Here is a 21983-nt window from a genome sequence, read left to right as displayed (position 1 = left end):
GTCTTGTTGTATAGCACAGGGTACTTTACTCAACATCTTGTAATAAACTATAATGGAAAAGAAAAAATGTAATAAACATTAAAAATAGATGTTTTAGTATTTTATCTATTTTGAAAGGTTTATACAGAATTATAGGGGAGTTGTTTCTTTTGTTTTTTTGTTTTTAAAGGAGAACCACTTTATTATGAGTAGTAAATGAAACTCCATTTATAACATAATAAACAATCGTTCCATCAATTTCTTCACGGTTAGTCCAAAGAACAACTGCTTTAATTAGAATTTACATTTCACCTTAAATATTCTAAAATCCATCCATGTCAGCTTCGGAGTTTTAATCTTGCCTGATACTATGAAATAAGGCAAACCTTGATTGATGGTCAAATTCCTAATTTTTGCTGTTCAGCCACTTTTCTTGATCTTTCTCTCTGATTCCGTACATTCCATAGTGTTCAGTGGACTTGCAACAAACTTCCAAGATGAAGGGGAATTTCTTGCTCATCGTTTGCCTGAACTCTTGGCTTGTATTCATCTTTCTGAACAAAAGATATGCTCCAAAAATGCCCACAAGTTCAGCTACTAAAACTCCTTTAAAGATCTGCTTTGCCAGTGGATCCATAGTGTGGGCTATCCTGAGGCGCGTACTCGTGGGGCTGCGCATGCCTGCCTATTGATTCTTTTTTTTTTTTTTTTCATTTATTTTTGGCCACGTTGGGTCTTTGTTGCTGCGCATGGGCTTTCTCTAGTTTGGGTGAGCGGGGGCTACTCTTCGTTGCGGTGTGCAGGCTTCTCATTGTGGTGGCTTCTCTTGTTGTGGAGCACAGGCTCTAGGTGCGTGGGCTTCAGTAGTTGTGGCACACGGGCTTAGTTGTTCTGCAGCATGTGGGATCTTCCCGGAGCAGGGATCAAACCTGTGTCTCCTGCATTGGCAGGCGGATTCCCAACCACTGCACCACCAGGGAAGTCCCTGCCTATTGATTCTTTTTTTAAAATTTAATTTAATTAATTAATTTATTTATTTTTGGCTGTGTTGGGTCTTCGTTGCTGCGTGCCGGCTTTCTCTAGTTGCGGCGAGCGGGGGCTATTCTTCGTTGAGGTGCGCGGGCTTCTCATTGCAGTGGCTTCTCTTATTATGGAGCACGGGCTCTAGGCACGCGGGCTTTAGTAGTTGCGGCACACAGGCTCCGTAGTTGTGGCTCACGGGCTCTAGAGCACAACCTCAGTAGTTGTGGCATACGAGCTTAGTTGCTCCGCGGCATGTGGGATCTTCCCAGACCAGGGATCGAACCCATGTCCCCTGCATTGGCAGGTGGATTTTCAACCACTGCGCCACTGGGGAAGCCCTGCCTATTGATTCTTGAAGAGTTATTTAGGTATTCTGGGAACTAGTACTTTGTCTGTCACAAGTGTTGTAAATATTTCCTTCTACCTTTAAGGCAACAATCTCAAATGACCATTCTCTCAGGTGGAGCTGTGGCTAAGAAGCCAATTACGGAAATTTCTGCTATTTTTCCTATTTTATACACTGTTCACTCAGTATAAGAGACATAGCAAAAATCTTTTAGTTTAAGGTTATTTATTCCCCATACTCCTCACCCACACTCCCCACCCAAAATATCCTCTGGAAAAGCTGGGTTCTGGGAACACCGCTTGCTCGTTTGGTGGAATGCTTTCTTCCTCCCCTAGCACTTTGGTCAGAATTTTGGAAATTAAAGTGTAGCTTGACTAAATCTTCTCCTTTGCTTCCAGGGACCTCTGTGATGGAGGTTTCAGCCACAGACGCAGACGATGATGTGAACACCTACAACGCTGCCATTGCTTACTCCATCCTCAGCCAAGAGCCTGTGCTGCCACACAACAAAATGTTCACCATCAACAGGGACACGGGCGTCATCAGTGTGCTCACCACCGGGCTGGACCGGGAGGTCAGGGGTCAAGAGGATCCAGAGGGTATTGAGGGCAAATAGCTCGATCGTCTGGATGACGTAAAACTCTGCCGAGGCCAGTTGCTGCTTAGTATGGTGATGGTTCTGAGCTTTGTATCTAAACATTTGTCCAGAGGTTTGGGGCCAGGCAGGCAGGCAGGTTGGCATTTAAGCATATGAGAAAATAATCTGTTTCTATGCGATGGGCTGGGCTGTGCCTGATGTGGCTGTCAGTCCTGACTCGGGTGTGTTTGATCTCTACAGAGTTTTCCCACGTATACCCTGGTGGTTCAAGCTGCAGACCTTCAAGGTGACGGCTTAAGCACGACCGCAACAGCTGTGATCACAGTCACTGACACCAACGATAACCCTCCCATCTTCAACCCAACCACGGTAATAACCCTGCACCTCCTTAGGGAGTCTCCAAAGGTCCTTGGTTGTTTCCCAGTATCTCATGGGTGAACCCTTTGGAAACGTTTCCCAGACTAGTAAACTTGAAGCTAAAAAGCAAGCAGGTTGGGATGTCAGTTGTCTCTGCCCTCCTCAGCCTGGGTCCTATTAACACAGGTTTCTGAAGTTGCAAAAAGCACCTATTTTTAGGTTTTTTTTTAAGGAACCTCCATATAAAGATGTTAAAAAAAAAAAAAAAGGAGGAAAAAAAAAAAGCACCTATTGACTCCATGTCCTCATCTTGGTAGCAGATCTTACCAGGTTTTAGTTATTCATTGAACAAATATTCTCTGGGTTTATACCAGGCACTGTCTTAGACACTGGGGATATTATCACAAACAAGGCAGACGACACTTCTATTCTTGTGGAGTTTATAGTCTAGCTAGGTTGATGTTAGACAACTTATACTGATTATTGTGTATAATTATATTAAATGCAGTCAAGGAGAAGGTATTGAGAGCTGTGTGAAAGAACCTGAAACCTTATTGTGTTACTTAGAAATCAGCTTAGTGGTTAGTAACAGAGATTTGACTCTTGTGGTTTAAACAAACAGGGTTGACTTTTTCTCTTGTGTCACAAACGGCCCAGAGGTAGATAGTCCACTCAGCCAGTAGAAACCAAGCCTTCTTTATGTGCTTTCCCACCGTCCTTGGTACATGGGTTCTATCCCCAATGTCACCTTGTGGCCCAAGATGACAGCTGGAGCTCCAGCCATATCTGTGCTTCGTTCAGGAAGAAGGCAAAGGCAAGGGGGCATAAGGCCTTGATGTTAAGTCAGGTTTTCTTATTTCTGTGGAGACCCATCCCACAAGTTTCATTTACCTCTTACTAGCAACTGCTGTCTGCAAGGAAGACTGGAAATACAGTATTTTCTCTGGGCACGTTGCTGCCATCAACCATGTAGTTAGTGAAGAAGAGGAGAGTGGATATTCAGTAGACAATTAGCGGTGTCTGCCACTCTAACCTAGCCACTGTGAGTACAAGAGGCTTAAGAAAGACAGTTTAATGCCCCACATCAAAAGGAAGCTTGATGAATAGCAAAAACTGAAAAACAGTCAGTGTAGTGAACCAAATGAGGCCAGGTCCTACAGGACCTTGTGGACTGAATTTAGAATTTCAGAATTTATCCTGAGTGCAGTGGGATGTTATCAAAGGCTTTTAAGTAGAAGACTGTAATGACCAGACATTTATGAAAATTACTGGTACCACTGAGAGTGATGGGGAAGACGGGAATGGGGGATAAACTACAGTGTCAGCAGTTGGGCCAGAGCATGCTGAGGGGCGCAGACAGCCAGGGCCTTGGCTCTTTCAGGTACTCACAGGGCCCCTGGGTGCTGGCTTGCTCCACCAACAGGAAATAAGGGCCATGCTGGTAGGGTGGGCACTTCTTCCAAGACTCATCTCAAAGCTTGGGCTCAAGAAAGGACTCCCTAAGCCCCCTGAACCCTGGCTCCACTGCTGGGTCTGAGTATGTCCTAAGTGACACATCGTTTTCTTTGCAGTACGTGGGGTCGGTGCTTGAGAACGAGGCTAACGTGGTCATCACCACACTCACAGTGACCGATGCCGACGTCCCCAGTACCCCAGCGTGGGAGGCCGTTTACAAAATATTAAACGATAACGAGAAGCAGTTTGTTGTCATCACAGACCCAGTAACCAATGGTGGCATTTTGAAGACGGCTAAGGTTTGTATGGTTCCTGGCAAGATGCAGAAATTGACAACGCAGCCAGAGGCCCTTGTCCCCTGGTGTCTTCTCTGAAGTAGATTAGCGTGGCCTTGGTGGGGTGGGGGAGGGCAGCTCTCCCAGATTCTGGTGGGGTTTGCAGTGACTCTTCAGGCTCATGTGAGAAATCAGGACGCTCCCACACCGCACCCTAAAATTGAAAAGGAAGTACCATCTGTTTTATTTTTATTATTGTTATTTTTTATAAATTTATTTATTTTATTTTATTTTTTTATTTTTGGCTGCATTGGGTCTTCGTTGCTGCGCACGGGCTTTCTCTAGTTGCGGTGAGCGGGGGCTACTCTTCGTTGTGGTGCGCGGGCTTCTCACTGCGGTGGCTTCTCTTGTTGAGGAGCACGGGCTCCAGGTGCGCGGGCTTAAGTAGTTGTGGCACATGGACTTAGTTGCGCATGGGCTTAGTTGTGGGATCTTCCCGGCCAGGGCTCGAACCCGTGTCCCCGGCATTGGCAGGCGATTCTGAACCACTGCACCACCAGGGAAGTCTGTACCACCTGTTTTAATACGTTCTTTCTCTGAAACATTTGCCCACCCCCCCATATCCATTTTGCAAATGAGAAGAAAAATGGTTTATGGTCTCTGCTATTTTGCGGGATGATTTTAGAAGAAGGGCAAATAAGCCTGTGAAAGATGTCTAGGAAACTTGAACAGTAAGAAGTTGAGTGATTTCCTTGTTGAAGTTAGTCAAAGAGTTAATGAATGGATCCCTAGCTTAGCGCCAGAGGTTTGACTTCCCCTTGAGCAAGTGAGCAGACCCTTCATTTCTGAATCACTTAGTATGTCGTCTTAACTCCCACTAAACATTTCTTTTTTAAAATTTACTTATTTATTTATTTTTGGTTGAGATGTGTCTTCATTGCTGTGTGCAGGCTTTCTCTAGTTGTGGCAAGCGGGGGCTACTCTTCATTGTGGTGGCTTCTCTTGTTGCGGAGCATGGGCTCTAGGTGCATGGGCTTCAGTAGTTGTGGCACGTGGGCTCAGTAGTTGTGGCTCACGGGCTCTAGAGTGCAGGCTCAGTAGTTGTGGCACATGGGCTTAGTTGCTCCGCGGCATGTGAGATCTTCCCAGACCAGGGCTTGAACCCATGTCCCCTGCATTGGCAGGCAGATTCTTAACCACTGCACCGCCAGGGAAGTCCTCCCACTAAACATTTGATGTCAGTGTTTTGTGTTATTATTCTATCACCAAAAGAAAAAAGGTAGTAATTTGAGTTCCCACCATACACAAGGTCCTTCATAAAAGTTCCAGTTGATCCCTTACAGTGCCTCTGTGAGATAGTTCCTTTTCCTACTTATTTAGGTGTGGAAACAGACCCAGAGGTTCTATTGCCCAAATCACACAGCTAAGGAAATGGCCTGGCCGGGATTTGAGCTCTCTGCCGACTGATTCTGAACTTCACGTTCTTGCCACTAAACTTACTGGGGTTAGGGAGGTGGACAGCTAGGGTCGTTTGTCCATTTGCTGTCACACGGGCAGCATGTCAACATAGGATGTGAACATTCTTACTGGTCTCAGGTAAATAAATGACTTAATGTGCTACGTTTGTTAATAGAGGCTTACCACTTGACATTTCATGTAGCTCATCTTTATTCTTTTCCTGGGGTTCTCAACATGAATCTGGTTGCATGTTAGTCATTGGGAACTTTTTAAAAAATATTGACGTCCAGACCCCAACCTCAGAGATTCCTATTCACTGGCTCTGGGGTTAGGGTCCAGGCATGTGTTTTCTTTAAAAGTTCTCAAGTCAGTTCTTCTTAATACAGCCAGATGTGAGAACCACTGATATATTGCTAACCAAAAAACAATAGTTAAGGATTTAATGTTTTTTTTTTTTTTTTCTAACATAAAATGTATTTTTTCTGCTCTTTAGGGCTTGGATTTTGAGGCCAAGCAGCAGTACATCCTGTATGTGGCAGTGACTAATGCGGTCCCCTTTGAGGTCACTCTCTCCACTTCCACAGCCACCGTCACCGTGGACGTGATAGATGTGAACGAAGCCCCCATCTTCATGCCTCCTCAGAAGAAAGTGAAAGTGCCCGAGGACTTCGGCTTGGGCCTGGAGATCACGTCCTACACCGCCCAGGAGCCAGACAAATTTATGGAACAGAAGATCACGTAAGTGTGAGGGATTTTCCACTGACTGGCAGCAACTGGCTGTGTGCATACGTGTATGTATAAGATATTTTGTTCATGGCATTTTTATCATCATTGGTCTGTGGAAGATCCTTCTCTTGTTTGGCTTATTTATATTTTTATCCCCATTCCCCGCACCTTGTCCATTCCATCCATAGTCAGCCATTGTCGGTTTACTGTGCTTCCTCTCTTTGAATTCACTTAGTGTAGTAGGAATGTGGTTTTAATTTACGTACATGGTATTGTGCTATAGGTAGCTTACTGTTTCTTTTTTTTTTTTTTTTGTAAACTTGAAGGCACTTCTGTAATGTAAATCACAGCCACAGATGCTGAAAACACACATACAAACCAACCAACAGCAACACCACTGTGGCCACGTAAGATAAAGGATGTTCTTATTCTTTTTTTTTTTTTTAAATTTTTTTTTATTTATTTATGGCTGTGTTGGGTCTTCGTTTCTGTGCGAGGGCTTTCTCTAGTTGTGGCAAGCGGGGGCCACTCTTCATCGCGGTGTGCAGGCCTCTCACTATTGCGGCCTCTCTTGTTGTGGAGCACAGGTTCCAGATGCGCAGGCTCAGTAATTGTGGCTCACGGGCCCAGCCGCTCTGCGGCATGTGGGATCTTCCCAGACCAGGGCTCGAACCCGTGTCCTCTGCATTGGCAGGCGGATTCTCAACCACTGCGCCACCAGGGAAGCCCTGTTCTTATTCTTTTGAGAGCTGGGTCTGATGACATACTTGGTGCTCCAGTGTGACAGTGGTGGAAACTCCAAGGGAAGACTGTTAAGCACAAATCCAAGCGTGGCACACCTGCGTCTTCTTAGTAACAGCATGATTTCCAGGGATAACAAAGGCCTCGGTCACTTCGTCTTCTCAGAGAGGGATTCCTACCTGTTAATGTTTACTTTAGAGGAAACTATTAGAATGCTCTGAACTATTTAGAGAAAAGGTTATGCAAATCCAGTGTAGAGTCCCACTTGGTAATAAATTGAGCGTGTTCTTGTTTGGAGGGGGAGGTGTTTGTGTTTTAGTATCAGTGCCTGTGACTTATTAAACGTAAAACAAACATGAAGTTTAAGTGCAGCTTCAATTTCTGAGTTATTCTGGGAAGTGCTAATTCTATCCTGATTGGAAGGGCTCATAAATAGCTTTAAACTGTGCATGTGCACCATACGGATATAAAGGATCCAGGTAGTGATATTAATGGCTGCTAGAGTCATTAGGTCAAGGATGATGAGGAATTTTTAAATGGAGGAACCAAGCTGGGACCATCCAAACCTTCTGATAGATTTTAACATCTGCTGGAAGAGCAAGGACAGCCCAATATTAAGTGCCACTCGAAGTGATTCAACAGCATGTATACAGTGCCACTTAAATATTATATTTGGGGGAGAAAAGAAGGGTTGAAACAGAATCTAATCAAGCCTTAGGATTTGATTTTGATGCCGTACAGAGAACGAACAAGTTAAATGCCATGAGGAAGCAGTCAGCCAAATGCAGAATATGCGAGCTCTATGTCAAATGACCCAGTTTCTTTAGCAAATAATGACAGAAGGGTGAGGGTGACTGCTTAGATTAAGGGTATTGATTAAGAGAGGAATCAACCAATTGTAATGTGTAGACTATGCTTAAAGATGGATTCAAACAATCCAACTATAAAAGACACCCTTGAGGCAAATACAGAAACTTGCGCATAGACTTGACATTAAGTAATTATTATTTTTGCTAGGTGTGTTAGTGGCATCGTGATATTGTAGGATTTTTTGTTTTGTGATTAAAGCCTTGGGTTGTATGGTTTCCATGCTGTGTTGATATCTTAGCTTGTAGTAATGAAATAGATAGTTCAAAGCATCTATTTGGGGAAGTTCAAGGACCAAGTCTTAACAGTGTTTGCAGAGACCCTTACCCCTGGAATAAAGACCACTTGATATATGTAGTTCATTGCTTTGCACTTCTAAGGACGTGAGGATAAGCCCACAGGTGTCCAGGACCCTTACTTCCTTCGATTTCTTTATTTCCCTTTCTGAGCCTTTCAATGACCTCGATAGATAACTGGGCAGTATATCTCTGTTTTTCATGCTTACGTTTCTTCTGTTTCTGGTATTCCTAATAAGGTGTGGCTTAACAGGATTCTCTTGGCATTTTGAATAATTTTTTTGGGGGGTGGCTGTATGAGACCAGAAGGAGCTTTACCCTCCCTGGCACCTCCCGTTAAATGCCAATAGTGCAGCATACTCCCAAGTCACCATGTCAACCCAAATCTCCAAATGCTCATGGCGGGGGTGTTGGGTGCCATACTGTGACCGTTTGAGAACTGCTGCACGCTTTGGGGGGGTCAGTCTGAGAGAAACTAAAGAAATCTGACATCTAAATGCCATGCCTGATCCTGGATTGCATTCTGGATTGGATTGGGGCAGGGGTGTGGGGAGGGTGGTACAGTTTGGGGGAAATCTACAGTTTGAATATGTACCATGTATGAAGTGGTAGTACCATATCAAAGTTATATTTCCTGAAATTGCAAATCAAATTGTGGTTATGTAAGAGAATGCCTCTGTTCTTAGGAGGAAACACACTGACATTTTCATGAGTAAAGGAACATCATGTCTGCGACTTACTCTCAAATGGTTCAGCAAAACAAGAAATTATGTATATGTGTGTATCAACTTTTGTATATAGCAAAATATCGACAGTGGATGAATCTAGGTGAAGGGTACATGGATGCTCATCAAACCTTTCTGGCAAAATTTCTGTAGGCGTCATTATTTTTTTGAAGTAAGGAAGTTAGAAGTATCTATCAACAAAGAGGAACCTTAACCTTCTTCAGCTACCTACCGTTCGCCGTTCCCGTTCTAAATCAGAGCTTGTGTCCTTCCAGGTATCGGATTTGGAGGGACGCTGCCAACTGGCTGGAGATTAATCCGGACACGGGTGCCATTTCCACTCGGGCTGAGTTGGACAGAGAGAACGTCGAGCATGTGAAGAACAGCACGTACATGGCCCTCATTATAGCCACTGACAATGGTGAGGATGCCCTTACCATTTGGTTTTTGCTGCTTCACCCTCCTGACCAGCTCACTGCCTTGCCCCTATCCTTTTGGAGGCATGAATTCTTTCTTCTTCTTTCATTCTTCAACAAAGCGTTCTCAAAGCATTGTCCAAAATGCACAGAGTTTAGGCCAAGCAGAAGTTCCTTTTTACTACTCCCTCTGTACCTGAACCCCATGGGAGCCAGACTGCCTGGGTTTAGATCCTAGGACCAAAGCTTAATACCTGTGTGAACTTGGACTTATTACCTAATTTTTAGATCCCTCAGTTCCTTTATCCAACAAAATGATAATACCCCATCTAGGTTGAATGAGTTAATTTATGTACAAGTGCTTGGAAGAGTGCCTGCTACCTAGTCTGTGCTCTGTGAGGACTGTTATTATCTTTATCATCATCATCATTATTAGCGAAGTGTGGTTCCTTCCACACTGTTTCTGTGTATTCGAATACATTTATAAACATATAGAAATATGGTTTATTATAAAGCCACTATCTGGTTTATAGCCTATTTTTGTTTTTATTATAAAAACCATTGTCTTATGCATGTTTAATTTTTTTTTCCTTGAACATATGTCTTAAAGACACGGAGATCTATCTTGGCACATTATAGATATACCTCTTTTCAATTAAATGATGTTATCTGCATATAGCATAATTTAACCATTCACACATTAAAAAACACAGGGATTATTTCCAGTTCTCCATTATTTTTGTGAGTGATAGGTAAACATCATTGTACATGCCTCTGTGGGCAAGTGTTTCCCATGGATAGATATTCAGAAGTGGAGTTACTGTTAAAAGAGACCTGCTAGTTCCTGGGATTAAATCTGTTCCCCTCTCCCTCCCCAACCTCCCGAGGTAGTAATTCCAGATTTGGCAATCCGGAACGCAAAGGGCAAGGCGAGTAAGCCCGTGGTGGGGCTGGATGGGTGGCTAATGAGTGATGTAGCCTTCGTCACATTCTGAGCATGCTGTGGAGGGGTAACCCTGGCCTAGTCATTTAGAATCTAAAACCTGCTCCTGGAGCTGTCATTTGGGAGGCAGCAGGTTAACAGCAGAGAGCCATGATGGGGCCCCATTTGCAGAAATGTGTTGCATAAAGGGGAAGCTAACCCATTGCTTGGGCAGCAGTGCTATGCTGGCCATCTGTCTCTGGCTGCACGGGAGTCCCCTAGCCTGGCCTGGAGGTAACCAAGAGTTGACAAGGTTCCTGTAAAGGGCCAGGGAGTAAATATTTTAGCCTCTGTAGACCGTACAATCTCTATTGCCATCATAGCCTAGAAGCAGCCATACACAGTTTGAAAAGGGATGAGCATAGCTGTGTTCCTACTTTGGGCGGAAGACCTTAGTTTGCTGACCCCTGACCTAATACTAATGGCTAAATTATGGTACTTTTGAATATATTCCTTCAAGTGTTACTTTGTGCATGACTCAATACTTTTGATGTAGGTGTAAGAGGAGAATGAAGTTTCTTCAGAAAATCTATTATCTTATTAAAAAACATTTTTTAAAGTTTTCTTTAATTAAAAAGAATTTTAGGGGCAGTGGTTAAGAATCCGCCTGCCAATGCGGGGGACACAGGTTCAAGCCCTGGACCAGGAAGATCCCACATGCCGCGGAGCAACTAAGCCCATGCACCACAACTACTGAGCCTGCGCTCTAGAGCCTGCGAGCCACAACTACTGAAGCCCGCATGCCTAGAGCAGGTGCTCCGCAACAAGAGAAGCCACCACAATGAGGAGCCTGCACACCGCAATGAAGAGTAGCCCCTGCTCGCCACAACTAGAGAAAGCCTGTGCACAGCAACGAAGACCCAACACAGCCAAAAATAAATAAAATAAATAAATTTAAAAAAAAAAAGAATTTTAAATGATACTTGCTCATTGTTAAAACAAGAAAATTCAAATGATAAGTAAAAAGATCCATCCATGGGTGAATGGATAAACAAAATACGGTATACACATACACAATGGAATATTATTCAGCCTTAAAAAAGAAGGAAATCCTGTCATGTGTTACAATGTGGATGGACCTTGAGGACATTGTGCTTAGTGAAATAAAGCAGTCACAAAATGACAAATACTATGGGTTTCCACTTAGATGAGGTACTAATGTGGTCAAATTCATAGAAACAAAGTAGAATGGTGGTTACCAGGAACTGGAGGGGGAAATAGGGAGTTGTTTAATGGGTACAGAATTTCAGTTTTGTAAGATAAAATTATGGAGAGCTGTTTAACAACAATGTGATTATACTAACACTACTGAACTGTACACTTTAAAAATGGTTGAAATGGTAAGTTTTATGCTATTTCTTTTAACCACAGTTTTCAGAGGTAAAAAGAAAAAATAATCACTATAGCCGCCCAGGTATAAATATTTATGGGTTTGAGATACATTCCTCTGGGTTTTTTTTCCCTGCAATATACTAATATTGATGATGATGATTCCTTGAGGGTCTACTTTTTCTATTATCAAGTGCTATGTCAGGATGTAAAAGAAATACAAACAGACGTGTGTATAAATCTCTGAATCTAATTTGAAAAGCAACTTGCGGCAATTGTAAAAGGCTCAATCCTTTGATAACGATCTTAAAGCCTTAGAAGTTCAGAGAAGGAGAACTAGTAGGGGGTGAGGAGGACTTCTTAGAGTGGTTAAAAAAAGTTGTGTTTTTAAAAAAATTTTATTGAAGTATAGTTGATTTACAATGTTGTGTTAATTTCTTCTGTACAGCAAAGTGACTCAGCTATATATATATATGTTCTTTTTCATATTCTTTTCCATTATGGTTTGTCACAGAATACTGAATATAGTTCCCTGTGCTATACTGTAGGACCTTGTTGTTTATCCATCCTATATATAATAGTTTGCCTTTGCTAATCCCAAACTCCCATTCCTTCCCTCCCCCCGTCCCTTGGCATAGAGATGTTAAAATTTAATGGATGAATAAAGTTATGTGTGAAGATGGAAGGAGTCCTTGGTGTGAGGAATAACTTGAATAATTGTTATCAAAGTGGGGAATAGGCATGTCAGAAGTCTGCCCAGCCCGGAATGAGGATGGCCTGGAACCGGCAGGACGGGTGGCTCTGTGGGCAGGGTGGGGCCTGGCGAGGGAGCCCTGAAGAGCCAGGAGAAGAGTTGGAGTCAGTCTGATGGGAGGCACTAGGGATTCATCAGTGGTCCTGAGCTGTGACATTTCCTGTGTATTTTCTTAGGTTCTCCACCTGCTACTGGAACGGGAACGCTGCTCCTATTCCTTGATGACGTGAATGACAATGGCCCCATACCAGAACCTCGGAACATGGACTTCTGCCAGAGGAATCCACAGCCTTATATCATCAACATCATTGATCCTGATCTTCCCCCCAACACTTCTCCCTTCACAGCAGAACTAACACATGGGGCAAGTGTCAACTGGACCATTGAGTACAATGACCAAGGTGGGCACTTGAGTCTTATTTTGGAAACTTTGCTCTGACCCCGTGCTTCCCTCGCGCCTCCCGCTTCTGAATTTCCCTTCTCAATATCCACTTGTCACCCCCTTTATGTTGTTGTTTGTTTTTTTTTTTGTTGTTGTTGTTTTTGTTTTGTTTTGGCTGCACCACACGTCTTGTGGGATCTTAGTTCCCCGACCAGAGATCGAACCTGGGCCCCCAGCAGTGGAAGCTCGGAGTCCTAACCACTGGACTGCCAGGGAATTCCTCACTTGTCATCCCTTTTAAGGCTTGTTTCCTTGTCCCTTCTACATTTGTGGCATTGAACCAAAGATCCCTTTGCGTTTCTGGTGTCTGAGTCCGTGACATACTGCCCAATAATCTACAACCCAAGCAGCTGTTATCTTCATTCAGCTTTGGAATGTCTCTAGTTCCCTAATAATTTTAATCTAGAATGAACTTTTTATCTCTCCTGATCCCCTCATTTTTGTTGCTTCCTCCAGAACATGAATCTCTGATTTTTAAGCCAAAGAAAACCCTAGAGGTGGGTGACTACAAAATCAATCTCAAGCTCATAGACAACCAGAACAAAGACCAAGTGACCACCTTAGATGTGCACGTGTGTGACTGTGAAGGGGTCGTCAGCAACTGTAGGAAGGCCGGGCCTTACGCCGAAGCAGGATTGCAAGTTCCCGCCATTCTGGGGATTCTTGGAGGCATTCTTGCTTTTCTGAGTAAGTGCAGCTGGCAAGTGTTTCAGCCTCTACCTTCTGAAATGGGGGAGGTTTTTCTCTTACTGAGCATTTCAGGGGTAAGTGGTCCAAGACTGGAAGGCTGCCCAGTCCTTCTATTTTGTTCTTTCAGCCTCTGAGGGCAGTGTTTCTCCAGCTTGAGTGTACACAAATCACCCGTATATGAGAATGCTGAGCCAGTAGGTCTGGGGTGGGGCCTCAGCCTCTGCATTTCTAACCAGCTCTGAGGTGATGCCGATGTTGCAGGTGTTTGGACCACGCTCGGAGCAGCGAGGCCTTGGTCAGTGCCAGCTCACCACCACCTCCTCCACATCCCACCCTGGAGGAGGGTGTAGAGGAAGTGGAAGGCACATATCTGGAAACTGAGCATATCACCTTCACTCACATCCCACCGGCCCAAACACAGCCACACCTGGAACCTCCCACTCTAAACGGGTGACCATGTGTCCAGTTAAAACTTGGTGCCGAGAGTAGGGGTGGAGTGTGGGGTGCACGGTGAGTATCAGTGACTCAAAGGATGAAGGGGAAAAAGGTTACTGGGGAAAATTTGGCAGTTTCTGGCACAGTCCTTAAAACCAATATCACCTGAGCCTACCTGTAGACTGAGCCCTAGGGTGGACACAGGTGCTGTTATGGTTTCTAAAAGCTGGTGGCGGGCAAGTCAGAAAACCTCAAAGATAGTGTTGTTGTTGCTTTTTTTATCATTAGGAGCTATGACACGTGGTTCAGGTCACGAAGGTCCTTGCAGTCAGATGAGGAGGCTGTTGATTGAGTCTTGAGAAATTTCGGTTTGGTGGAAGACAGGATAGCTGGGCCACAGGATTGGGGGAATCCTCACAGCCAGAGGGCCATTTGTGGTGGTTCCCACACCAGCGAAGGCACAGAGAGAGGAAGGCTTGACGGACTGTGTAGGGCAGAGAGGCCGACCTTGCTGGGGTAGAAGAAAGTCCTTAGAGGGGAGCAATGGGACCACCTGGGGGCTTTCAGTTTAGATTCAGCAGTGTTACTGATTCTGCTGCTTCAACAGATTGAAGAAGGGATTACCTGTTGGCCTTCGGAAAATGTTTGCAGTGTGTCCCCTTAGCTCCTGCCCTCTGCTGCATCCTCTCAAAATTGAAAAGGAAGGAGAGAGTTGTTTACAATTCAGTGAACTTTCTGGACCTTTCTTCCTCCAGGATTCACGTGGCTTTATTGCCACCACGCAGTTATACTTAAAGCTACTATTAAAAAAATCAATATTTTATCTAACTTTGCTATGGGTGTATTTCATTAGACACAGGGGCTGAGAACAACATTTCGGAATGTTCAAATGTGCAACATTTACAGCAGAAGCAATGCCAGTGTGCAGATTTCCAATGTCTTGTTCCTTATGGGCAGACATCGAAATTAAGCGTCTAAAGAATGTTCTAGAGAGACAAGAGGATATGAAGGTTTTTGTGTAGTCAACCAATATTTGGTTGCTTACTTTGTGCAGGATTTGTCTCCGACACTGGGGATTGGGGGGTTGCAGGACAGCTGAGTTGGGTGGTGCTTCCTGAGGCGATAACAATATGCCATGTTTTCGTTACTTTCCCTTACATAACATTTAAGTAATGTTTGATGAGAAGCATCCTTTTGGAAACGATAGCCCTCCTCTGGCTCTTCAGCCCTAAGCTCCACAGGGATGGGGGCTGTTTGCAGCTTCCATTGTTTTCAGTGCTGTGTCCTCAGGGCCAAGACAGGCCTGGCCCACCTAGCAAGAACTCACTCAGTATTTCTGTTCTTGAGTCATGGTCCAGGGGGTTATATTGTTTATCTGGATAAGATCTTGGAGTCTTTCTGATTTCAGAAACAGGTAGGTTGGGTACTTGCAAGTGTATGCCACCTCCTGTCTCAGTGCAGTGATGCTTCACTAGGTACTTGGGTATAAGGACCTATAAGTTAGAAAACACACTGAATCATATTTTTTTCCCATTCACAATAAATTATTTTTAAAAAAATTAAATATTGGGGCTTCCCTGGTGGCGCAGTGGTTGAGAATCTGCCTGCTAATGCAGGGGACGCGGGTTCGAGCCCTGGTCTGGGAAGATCCCACATGCCACGGACCAGCTGGGCCCGTGAGCCACAACTACTGAGCCTGCGCGTCTGGAGCCTGTGCCCCGCAACGGGAGGGGCCGCGATAGTGAAAGGCCCGCGCACCGCGATGAAGAGCGGTCCCTGCACCGCGATGAAGAGTGGCCCCCACTTGCCGTAACTAGAGAAAGCCCTCGCACGAACCGAAGACCCAACACAGCCAAAAATAAAGAAATAAATAAATAAAGTAGCTATAAAAAAAAAAAAATGGTTGCAGGGACTTCTAAAAAAAATAAATAAATAAAAATAAATATTAATCGTATATAGCCTGGACATAGCCCCCAAGATCAGATGAAAACCTTGAAAATAGATTTTAAAGCGCACTTACATGATTTATCCTAAGAGAAGATAAGGAATATACCAAGTGCTTTTTTTTTTTTTTTTGCTGTTGTTTATTATTATTATTTTTTTGTTTATTTTTAATTTTAAAATTTGTTGGTGTTTTTTCATTGTGTACCAGGCGATTTTATAGTCTGTGCCCCACTCCCCCCCCCCCCATAACTGAATAAGAATAATATGCATGTGTTAGTCACATTTAGGCTGACCCAGCCCTGCTCACAAACCTTCAATGGCTTCAACTCACTCTGAATCAAAGCCAAAGTCCCTCCAGAGGTCCGCATGTCCTTGCTGCCCCTCTGACCCCCTCTCCCCTTCTTTCTCCCCTGGTGATCCTGCTACAGCCACGCTGACCCTGTCTTTCCTTAACCACACCCATCTGCTTGGAGTCTTTGCCTGGACCATTTCTGCTGCCTAGAGTACTTTGCTCCAGATTTTGGGAAATGACTGATTGGTTCAAGGTCCAGTTAAAGACCGCAATTGAGTTCTCATGTAATTGTCCACTGTGTAGTGCTGCATATATTAACCTCAGGGATGTGAAGACATGTGAGTTGTCTTACAGCCATCTGTCTGGTCTGCAAGGCAGTGGTGCTCTGCGCCAGCTGCTGCTTATGGCCTTCTTGACCTGTGGCTCTCATCTCTCTCTTCCCCACTCCAGTCCTGATTCTGCTGCTTCTGCTACTTGTTCGGAGGAGAAGGGTAGTCAAAGAGCCCTTACTGCCCCCAGAAGACGACACCCGGGACAACGTTTATTCCTATGATGAAGAAGGAGGTGGAGAAGAAGACCAGGTGGGTGTTTAAAACCATGGGAGAAAGCTTAATGGCAGTCTCTGTATTTGGAGGAAGCAATGATTAGGGGAAGACAGACATTTGAAATAGCTCTGTGTCACTTTGCGTAATTTTTTAAAGAGCTTTCATCTACCCAAGAAAATAGGTGTTGTCATTAACCATCATCATCACCACCATCATCATCATCAATACAACATTGCTAACATTTATTTATTGTTCAGATGAATGAACAGAGGCACAGAGCAGTTAAGCAATTTGCCCAAAGTCACAGAGCTAGGAAGCAATAAAACCAGGTGGTCTGACTCCAGAGCCTACTCTCCTCACTGCTATTTCCAGGACATGAACTTTATTCAAATTATCTTTGACATAGAACGACTGATCTGTTTTTTTGTTGTTGTTGTTGTTTTTATAAATTTATTTTATTTATTTATTTTTGGCTGCGTTGGGTCTTCGTTGCTTTTGTGCAGGCTTTCTCTAGTTGTGGCAAGCAGGGGCTATTCTTCGTTGCGGCGCCTGGGCTTCTCATTGTGGTGGCTTCTCTTGTTGCGGAGCACGAGGACTGATCTGTTTTAATATTTTGTTTCCTTTGAGTTTGCCTTACCCTGTATTATTGAGCTATTACCACAATAATGCTGTATAACAGGCAACCCCAGAATGTCAGTGGCACACATCAATAAGCATGTTTTTCTCATGCGTTTGTGGGTTAGCTGGGACAGTTGCTGGTCTCAGCTAGTGTCTTACTCTATTCGGACTGCTGTAACAAAATACCATAGACTGGGTGCTTATAAACAACAGAAATTTATTTCTCACCGTTCTGGAAACTGGGAAATGCAATGTCAAGGTGCTGGCAGATTCGGTGCCTAGTGAGGGCCCTCTTCCTGGTTCATAGATGGCCCTTGTCTCACTGTGTCCTCATGTGGTGGAATGGGCAAGGGAGCTCTGGGTGTCTTTTATAAGGGCACTAATCCCATTCCTGAAGGCTCCATACACTGTCACAACCTAATCACCTGCCAAACGTCCTACCTCCAAATACCATCACATTGTTTCAACATGTGAATTTAGGGGGGGACACAAACAGTCTATGGCATCTAGGCTCAGAAGAATGTGTGGGTTGGTTGGGGCTAGGCTGATAATAGGCTGCGTTTGGCTGGATGGCTGTGTGCTCTGAGTTGTGTCCAGGAATGTTCCATGTAATTCCTATCTTCTTTGTCCCAGCAGGTAAGACCAGAGTACACTTAAAGCCTTTGCCTGTGTCACATGTATTAATGTCCCATTGGTCAAAGCAAGTCAAATGGCATAGCCCTACGTTAATGGATTTCTATTCTTTTCACAGAGGATAAGGTGGGAAAGGAGTGAATACTTGCTGAATAATAATCTAATAATCATACCCTATGAAAAGTTAATAAGGTAAAACAGTCTACATCTGTACCCACAAATGGTCCTCACAAGGCTTTTATGCTATATTTCCTTCCAGTGCTATTTGGAGACTCTTAGGTTGAAAACTACCATTTCAGAAAAGAAAAAAAAAACAAACCAGCTGCCATTTCAGATTACATTGGCACATGCTTGTAGATATCATACAGCTGACTGTTAAGGCCTTAGCCAGTACCATAGTCTGTAAACCAAACATGACCCTGTGTTTATGACTGTTTCGGTTTTACTCTTTGCTATGCTTTTACCTTTTTCTCTAAAGGACTATGACCTGAGCCAGCTACACAGGGGCCTGGATGCTCGGCCTGAAGTAACTCGCAATGACGTGGCGCCAACGCTCCTGAGTGTGCCCCAGTATCGACCGCGACCTGCCAATCCTGATGAGATTGGAAACTTTATTGATGAAGTAAGTAAGCAGAGTCAAAAGCCAAGACACAACAAACTCATCTCTAAACTTGGAAAGGAGCAGTTGTGTCAAAAGTGAGAAAAAATCTTTAGAGTCTTTCCTGTACCATGTTTTCACCCCTGAGCCCTATTTGTTTTTTGATCTGTGCTTCATCTAAATTTCAGAACTAATAGCACTTTGAATTAGTCTTAGGGAATTTGTAGAGTTCATACAGCAAAACCAAGACTTGCTTGAAAAGATTTAATAGAATAAGAAATGAAACTAAAGAGATTCAAAGTAGATTCAGTTTCGTTTCACTAATGGGTCTCTCTTTCCCTGCATTACATTGAGATGTAATGTTAAATGTGTATCACAAGGCTACCTGAGGGCCAGAAAAATAGTTTCCATATTGTATATATCAGAAATGCATTCAACTATAAATACCAGAAGCTTAAATAGATATGAGTAGATTTACCTCATGCAAATAGAAGACTAGGGTAAGCAGTCTAGGCTGGTGCATCACCCTTTTCTACCTTTCTGCTGCATGATCTAAGCAGATCCTGTTCTCATGCTTGTTGCTTTATGATCACAAGATGGCGGCCACACTTCCAGGCCTTGAGCCTGTTTTCCTGTGAAGAAGTAGGGAGGGCAGAGCAGAGGGCAAAAACTTTCTTCTAGCAAACTGTTAGGCAAGAAGGAAGTTCATCCTACATGTTATTGGCCAGGATTGTCCATATATGCAAGGGAGGATGGGAAATAGGCATTAAGTTAATTAGCTTAGGGTAAGATGAGGAGGAACTGGTGGGGTTAAGCAAAGAACCAAGTAAGATAATAATAGTCCAGTGGGATCTATTTCCTTAAACTATGTTACCTGATTACTTGCTCAGTTGCTGGAATGATTTTCAGGGCTTGTCTGATGGTCCAGTGGCCTTCAGCAAGTCTTCACGGTGGGGGGCAGGTTTTGCTTTAGCTTCTCTGGGGAGTTGTTGTCACCAAGGACTATATAAAGCACGGCAGTGTTGGAAGTGATCGAGCCAGATCCATTCTAGGCACTGGATCTTAGAGAAAACTGAGAACAGGAAGGGCCACTTTAAACCATCCCTTTTAGATACATCTGGTTTCAGGTATTTTCCTCCATTCACATTCATTTGTGTATCATCATATCTGATTATAGCTATTTCTTAATTACAAAAATAAAATGTTTGCTATTTAAAAAATATAAATTATGAAAATGTATATAAAGAAAAAATGTGCAAGTCCTCCCTCAGTTCCCCTGACCATAATCACCAAAGTTAATTTAGCAGTTTGGCATTCATCCTTTCAGATCTTCTCGGGCTGAAATGCAGGCTGTGCAGCCTGGTAGGACTGTCCTCATTGTTTTTAGTCTCTTTCCATCCTGATGGGTTGGTGCTCATCTCCCCTGCCTACATATAATTTACCAGTTTCGTTTCGGGGGAAAACATTCTGCATACTTTCTCTTTTCATTAACAATATATCATGTCCATCTTCCGTTCCAGTATGTATTACATTTACCTTGTTGGTGTTCAGTGCTCCTGGTGTTCTGCAGGACGGTCTCATTGTTGTGCAGTAACACTTGGCTTTACGCACCAAAAGAAGGCATCTTGCCTAAGATGACAGGTGTGAGATTCCTCCCAATGAAAGATCCTATTGTCTTCCTTCTTTAGAACCTGAAGGCAGCTGATAGTGACCCTACCGCCCCACCCTATGACTCTCTGCTGGTGTTTGATTATGAAGGAAGCGGTTCCGAAGCTGCTAGTCTGAGCTCCCTGAACTCCTCGGAGTCAGACCGAGACCAGGACTATGAGTACCTGAACGAATGGGGCAATCGCTTCAAGAAGCTGGCGGACATGTATGGAGGCGGCGAGGACGACTAGGGGACTCAAGACCGATGAGACAGATGGGTCCCTACACTCATGTGATGGGAAATGTGGGAATAGTATTCCTGGTGGTTTTCCAGCTCCCTTCACTTGAGATACATTTCTGGAGAAGAGACCCGTGATCAGTGATAGGATAGTTATGATTTCCACTTTATAGATCTAATCTGTGTGTTAGAACGATTTTGACTTATTCCATGAATCTTTTTTCCCCTTTCATCACTCTTTACATGATGACGATGTCCAGAAGACCCCCAAATTTTAATATTTCAAAAGAGTAGCTTCAGCCTCAGAAGGTTCTGCTGGCAACTGGCAGATTTCCTTAAGGGCTTTGTCTCATTTTTAAAAGGAAGGTGAGGGGTCAATTTCCCTATTGTAGACATAAAGAAATTAATTTGTGTGCTTTTGTTCCTCCCGTCACTGCACTGGTGTCCCATGTTCTAATATCCATTCTTACTCCCTCTGAATTCTATTACATTTCTCTGATGCAGAAATTATTGGGCTCTTTTAGGGAAAGAGGTTTATATCTTAGTCTGGCCGTATGCTGAGTGGGTATTGTGTACTCCTAAGACCTTTTAACGGTTTTCCTTTTCCATCTCCTGAACACGTAACTTGAAATGGGCATCTATCCAGTTTACTTGTTCTGAGTAAGAGTGTTTGTTATGTGAATGTCGTTATGGGGTGCTTTGGTTCTAAACAGGGAGCCTGGACCAGAAAAGGTGGTGAGTTTTCAGGTGCCACTGAACTTTTAATGTTCATTTATCCCTAAAACAAAAGAGTGATATATTCCGGGACTCAGAATAGTGCCTGAAGTGCTGCAGCCAAAGACAGAAGCTGGCTCATCCCAGCAGAGGGGAAATGTGAAAAGTGGCCGTGGAGATGGCAGGGGAGATTGTCACTGAGCCTGGAAATTGAGCCAACTGAGGCTGAAGACGGTTGAGGTGGCTCTACCTCCAGCCCTGAAAATTCTGAAAGAGTAGAGGAATCTCAACACGTGTTTCCTGCCAGGATCCTTGTACCGTGGTTTGTACCCAAAACACAGAATCCCCAGTGCCTGCTTTTGTTGATGTCTATAGAAAATGCTGGCTGGTCTGGACACATTTGCCCCAAATTCCAACTGTGCATGAAAACTTCAGAATGTTTTAAAAATCCAAATTTTTTTTTTTCTTAGGAGCAGGAAGAAAACACTCCTTGAAAGGGTGTTAGCAAAGGGAGGTGAGGGTAGGGAGAACCTTAATTTGGATCCTTTTTTAGTTGAAATGCAACCTTTAAGAAACTTTTGACAACCATAGACCAGAACTTTATCTAAATTGCTTCCTTATCAGCTGTTTTTGGAAGAAAAACCCATCCCTGCAACCACTTCTTAGAACTGTCTTGATTTTTCAGCAATTTAAACTCTAATGTAGTTCTGTGTAGAGAATGTCACTGTAGTTTTGAGTGTATATGTGTGTGGGTGCTGATAATTTTGTATTTTCTTTGGGAAAAGGAAAACAATTCAAGGTGGAAAAATTATTCTTAAATATTCATTTTTATAAATTTTATTAAAGAATTTTGTTACACC

General features: G+C 43.6%; 2 protein-coding genes across 2 annotated transcripts in view; one reads left to right on the top strand and one right to left on the bottom strand.

Moving 5' to 3' along the window:
* The window catches only part of CDH1 (cadherin 1), a 77750-nt gene extending 55767 nt beyond the window's left edge, over positions 1-21983 (top strand). The window contains exons 7-16 of the mRNA XM_007198180.2: positions 1747-1922; positions 2187-2315; positions 3875-4057; positions 5985-6229; positions 9122-9267; positions 12504-12728; positions 13226-13456; positions 16581-16711; positions 18405-18548; positions 20213-21983. Of these exons, the coding sequence (XP_007198242.2) occupies positions 1747-1922; positions 2187-2315; positions 3875-4057; positions 5985-6229; positions 9122-9267; positions 12504-12728; positions 13226-13456; positions 16581-16711; positions 18405-18548; positions 20213-20422 (1820 nt within the window). The 3' untranslated portion in view covers positions 20423-21983. The remainder of the gene's footprint in view (positions 1-1746; positions 1923-2186; positions 2316-3874; positions 4058-5984; positions 6230-9121; positions 9268-12503; positions 12729-13225; positions 13457-16580; positions 16712-18404; positions 18549-20212) is intronic.
* LOC114235962 (protein CEBPZOS-like) lies at positions 386-658 on the bottom strand. Its single transcript, XM_028162799.1, has one exon. It carries the CDS (start codon positions 656-658, stop codon positions 386-388), a length of 273 nt encoding a protein of 90 aa, XP_028018600.1.

The sequence above is a fragment of the Balaenoptera acutorostrata genome, chromosome 19 (assembly GCF_949987535.1).
Source record: "Balaenoptera acutorostrata chromosome 19, mBalAcu1.1, whole genome shotgun sequence".
Classification (NCBI taxonomy): domain Eukaryota; kingdom Metazoa; phylum Chordata; class Mammalia; order Artiodactyla; family Balaenopteridae; genus Balaenoptera; species Balaenoptera acutorostrata.
This window is presented reverse-complemented; position numbering and strand designations above follow the sequence as displayed.

Coding starts and splice junctions, on each gene's coding strand:
- LOC114235962 (XM_028162799.1), bottom strand. CDS start 658: ATGCGCAGCCCCACGAGTACGCGCCTCAGGATAGCCCACACTATGGAT.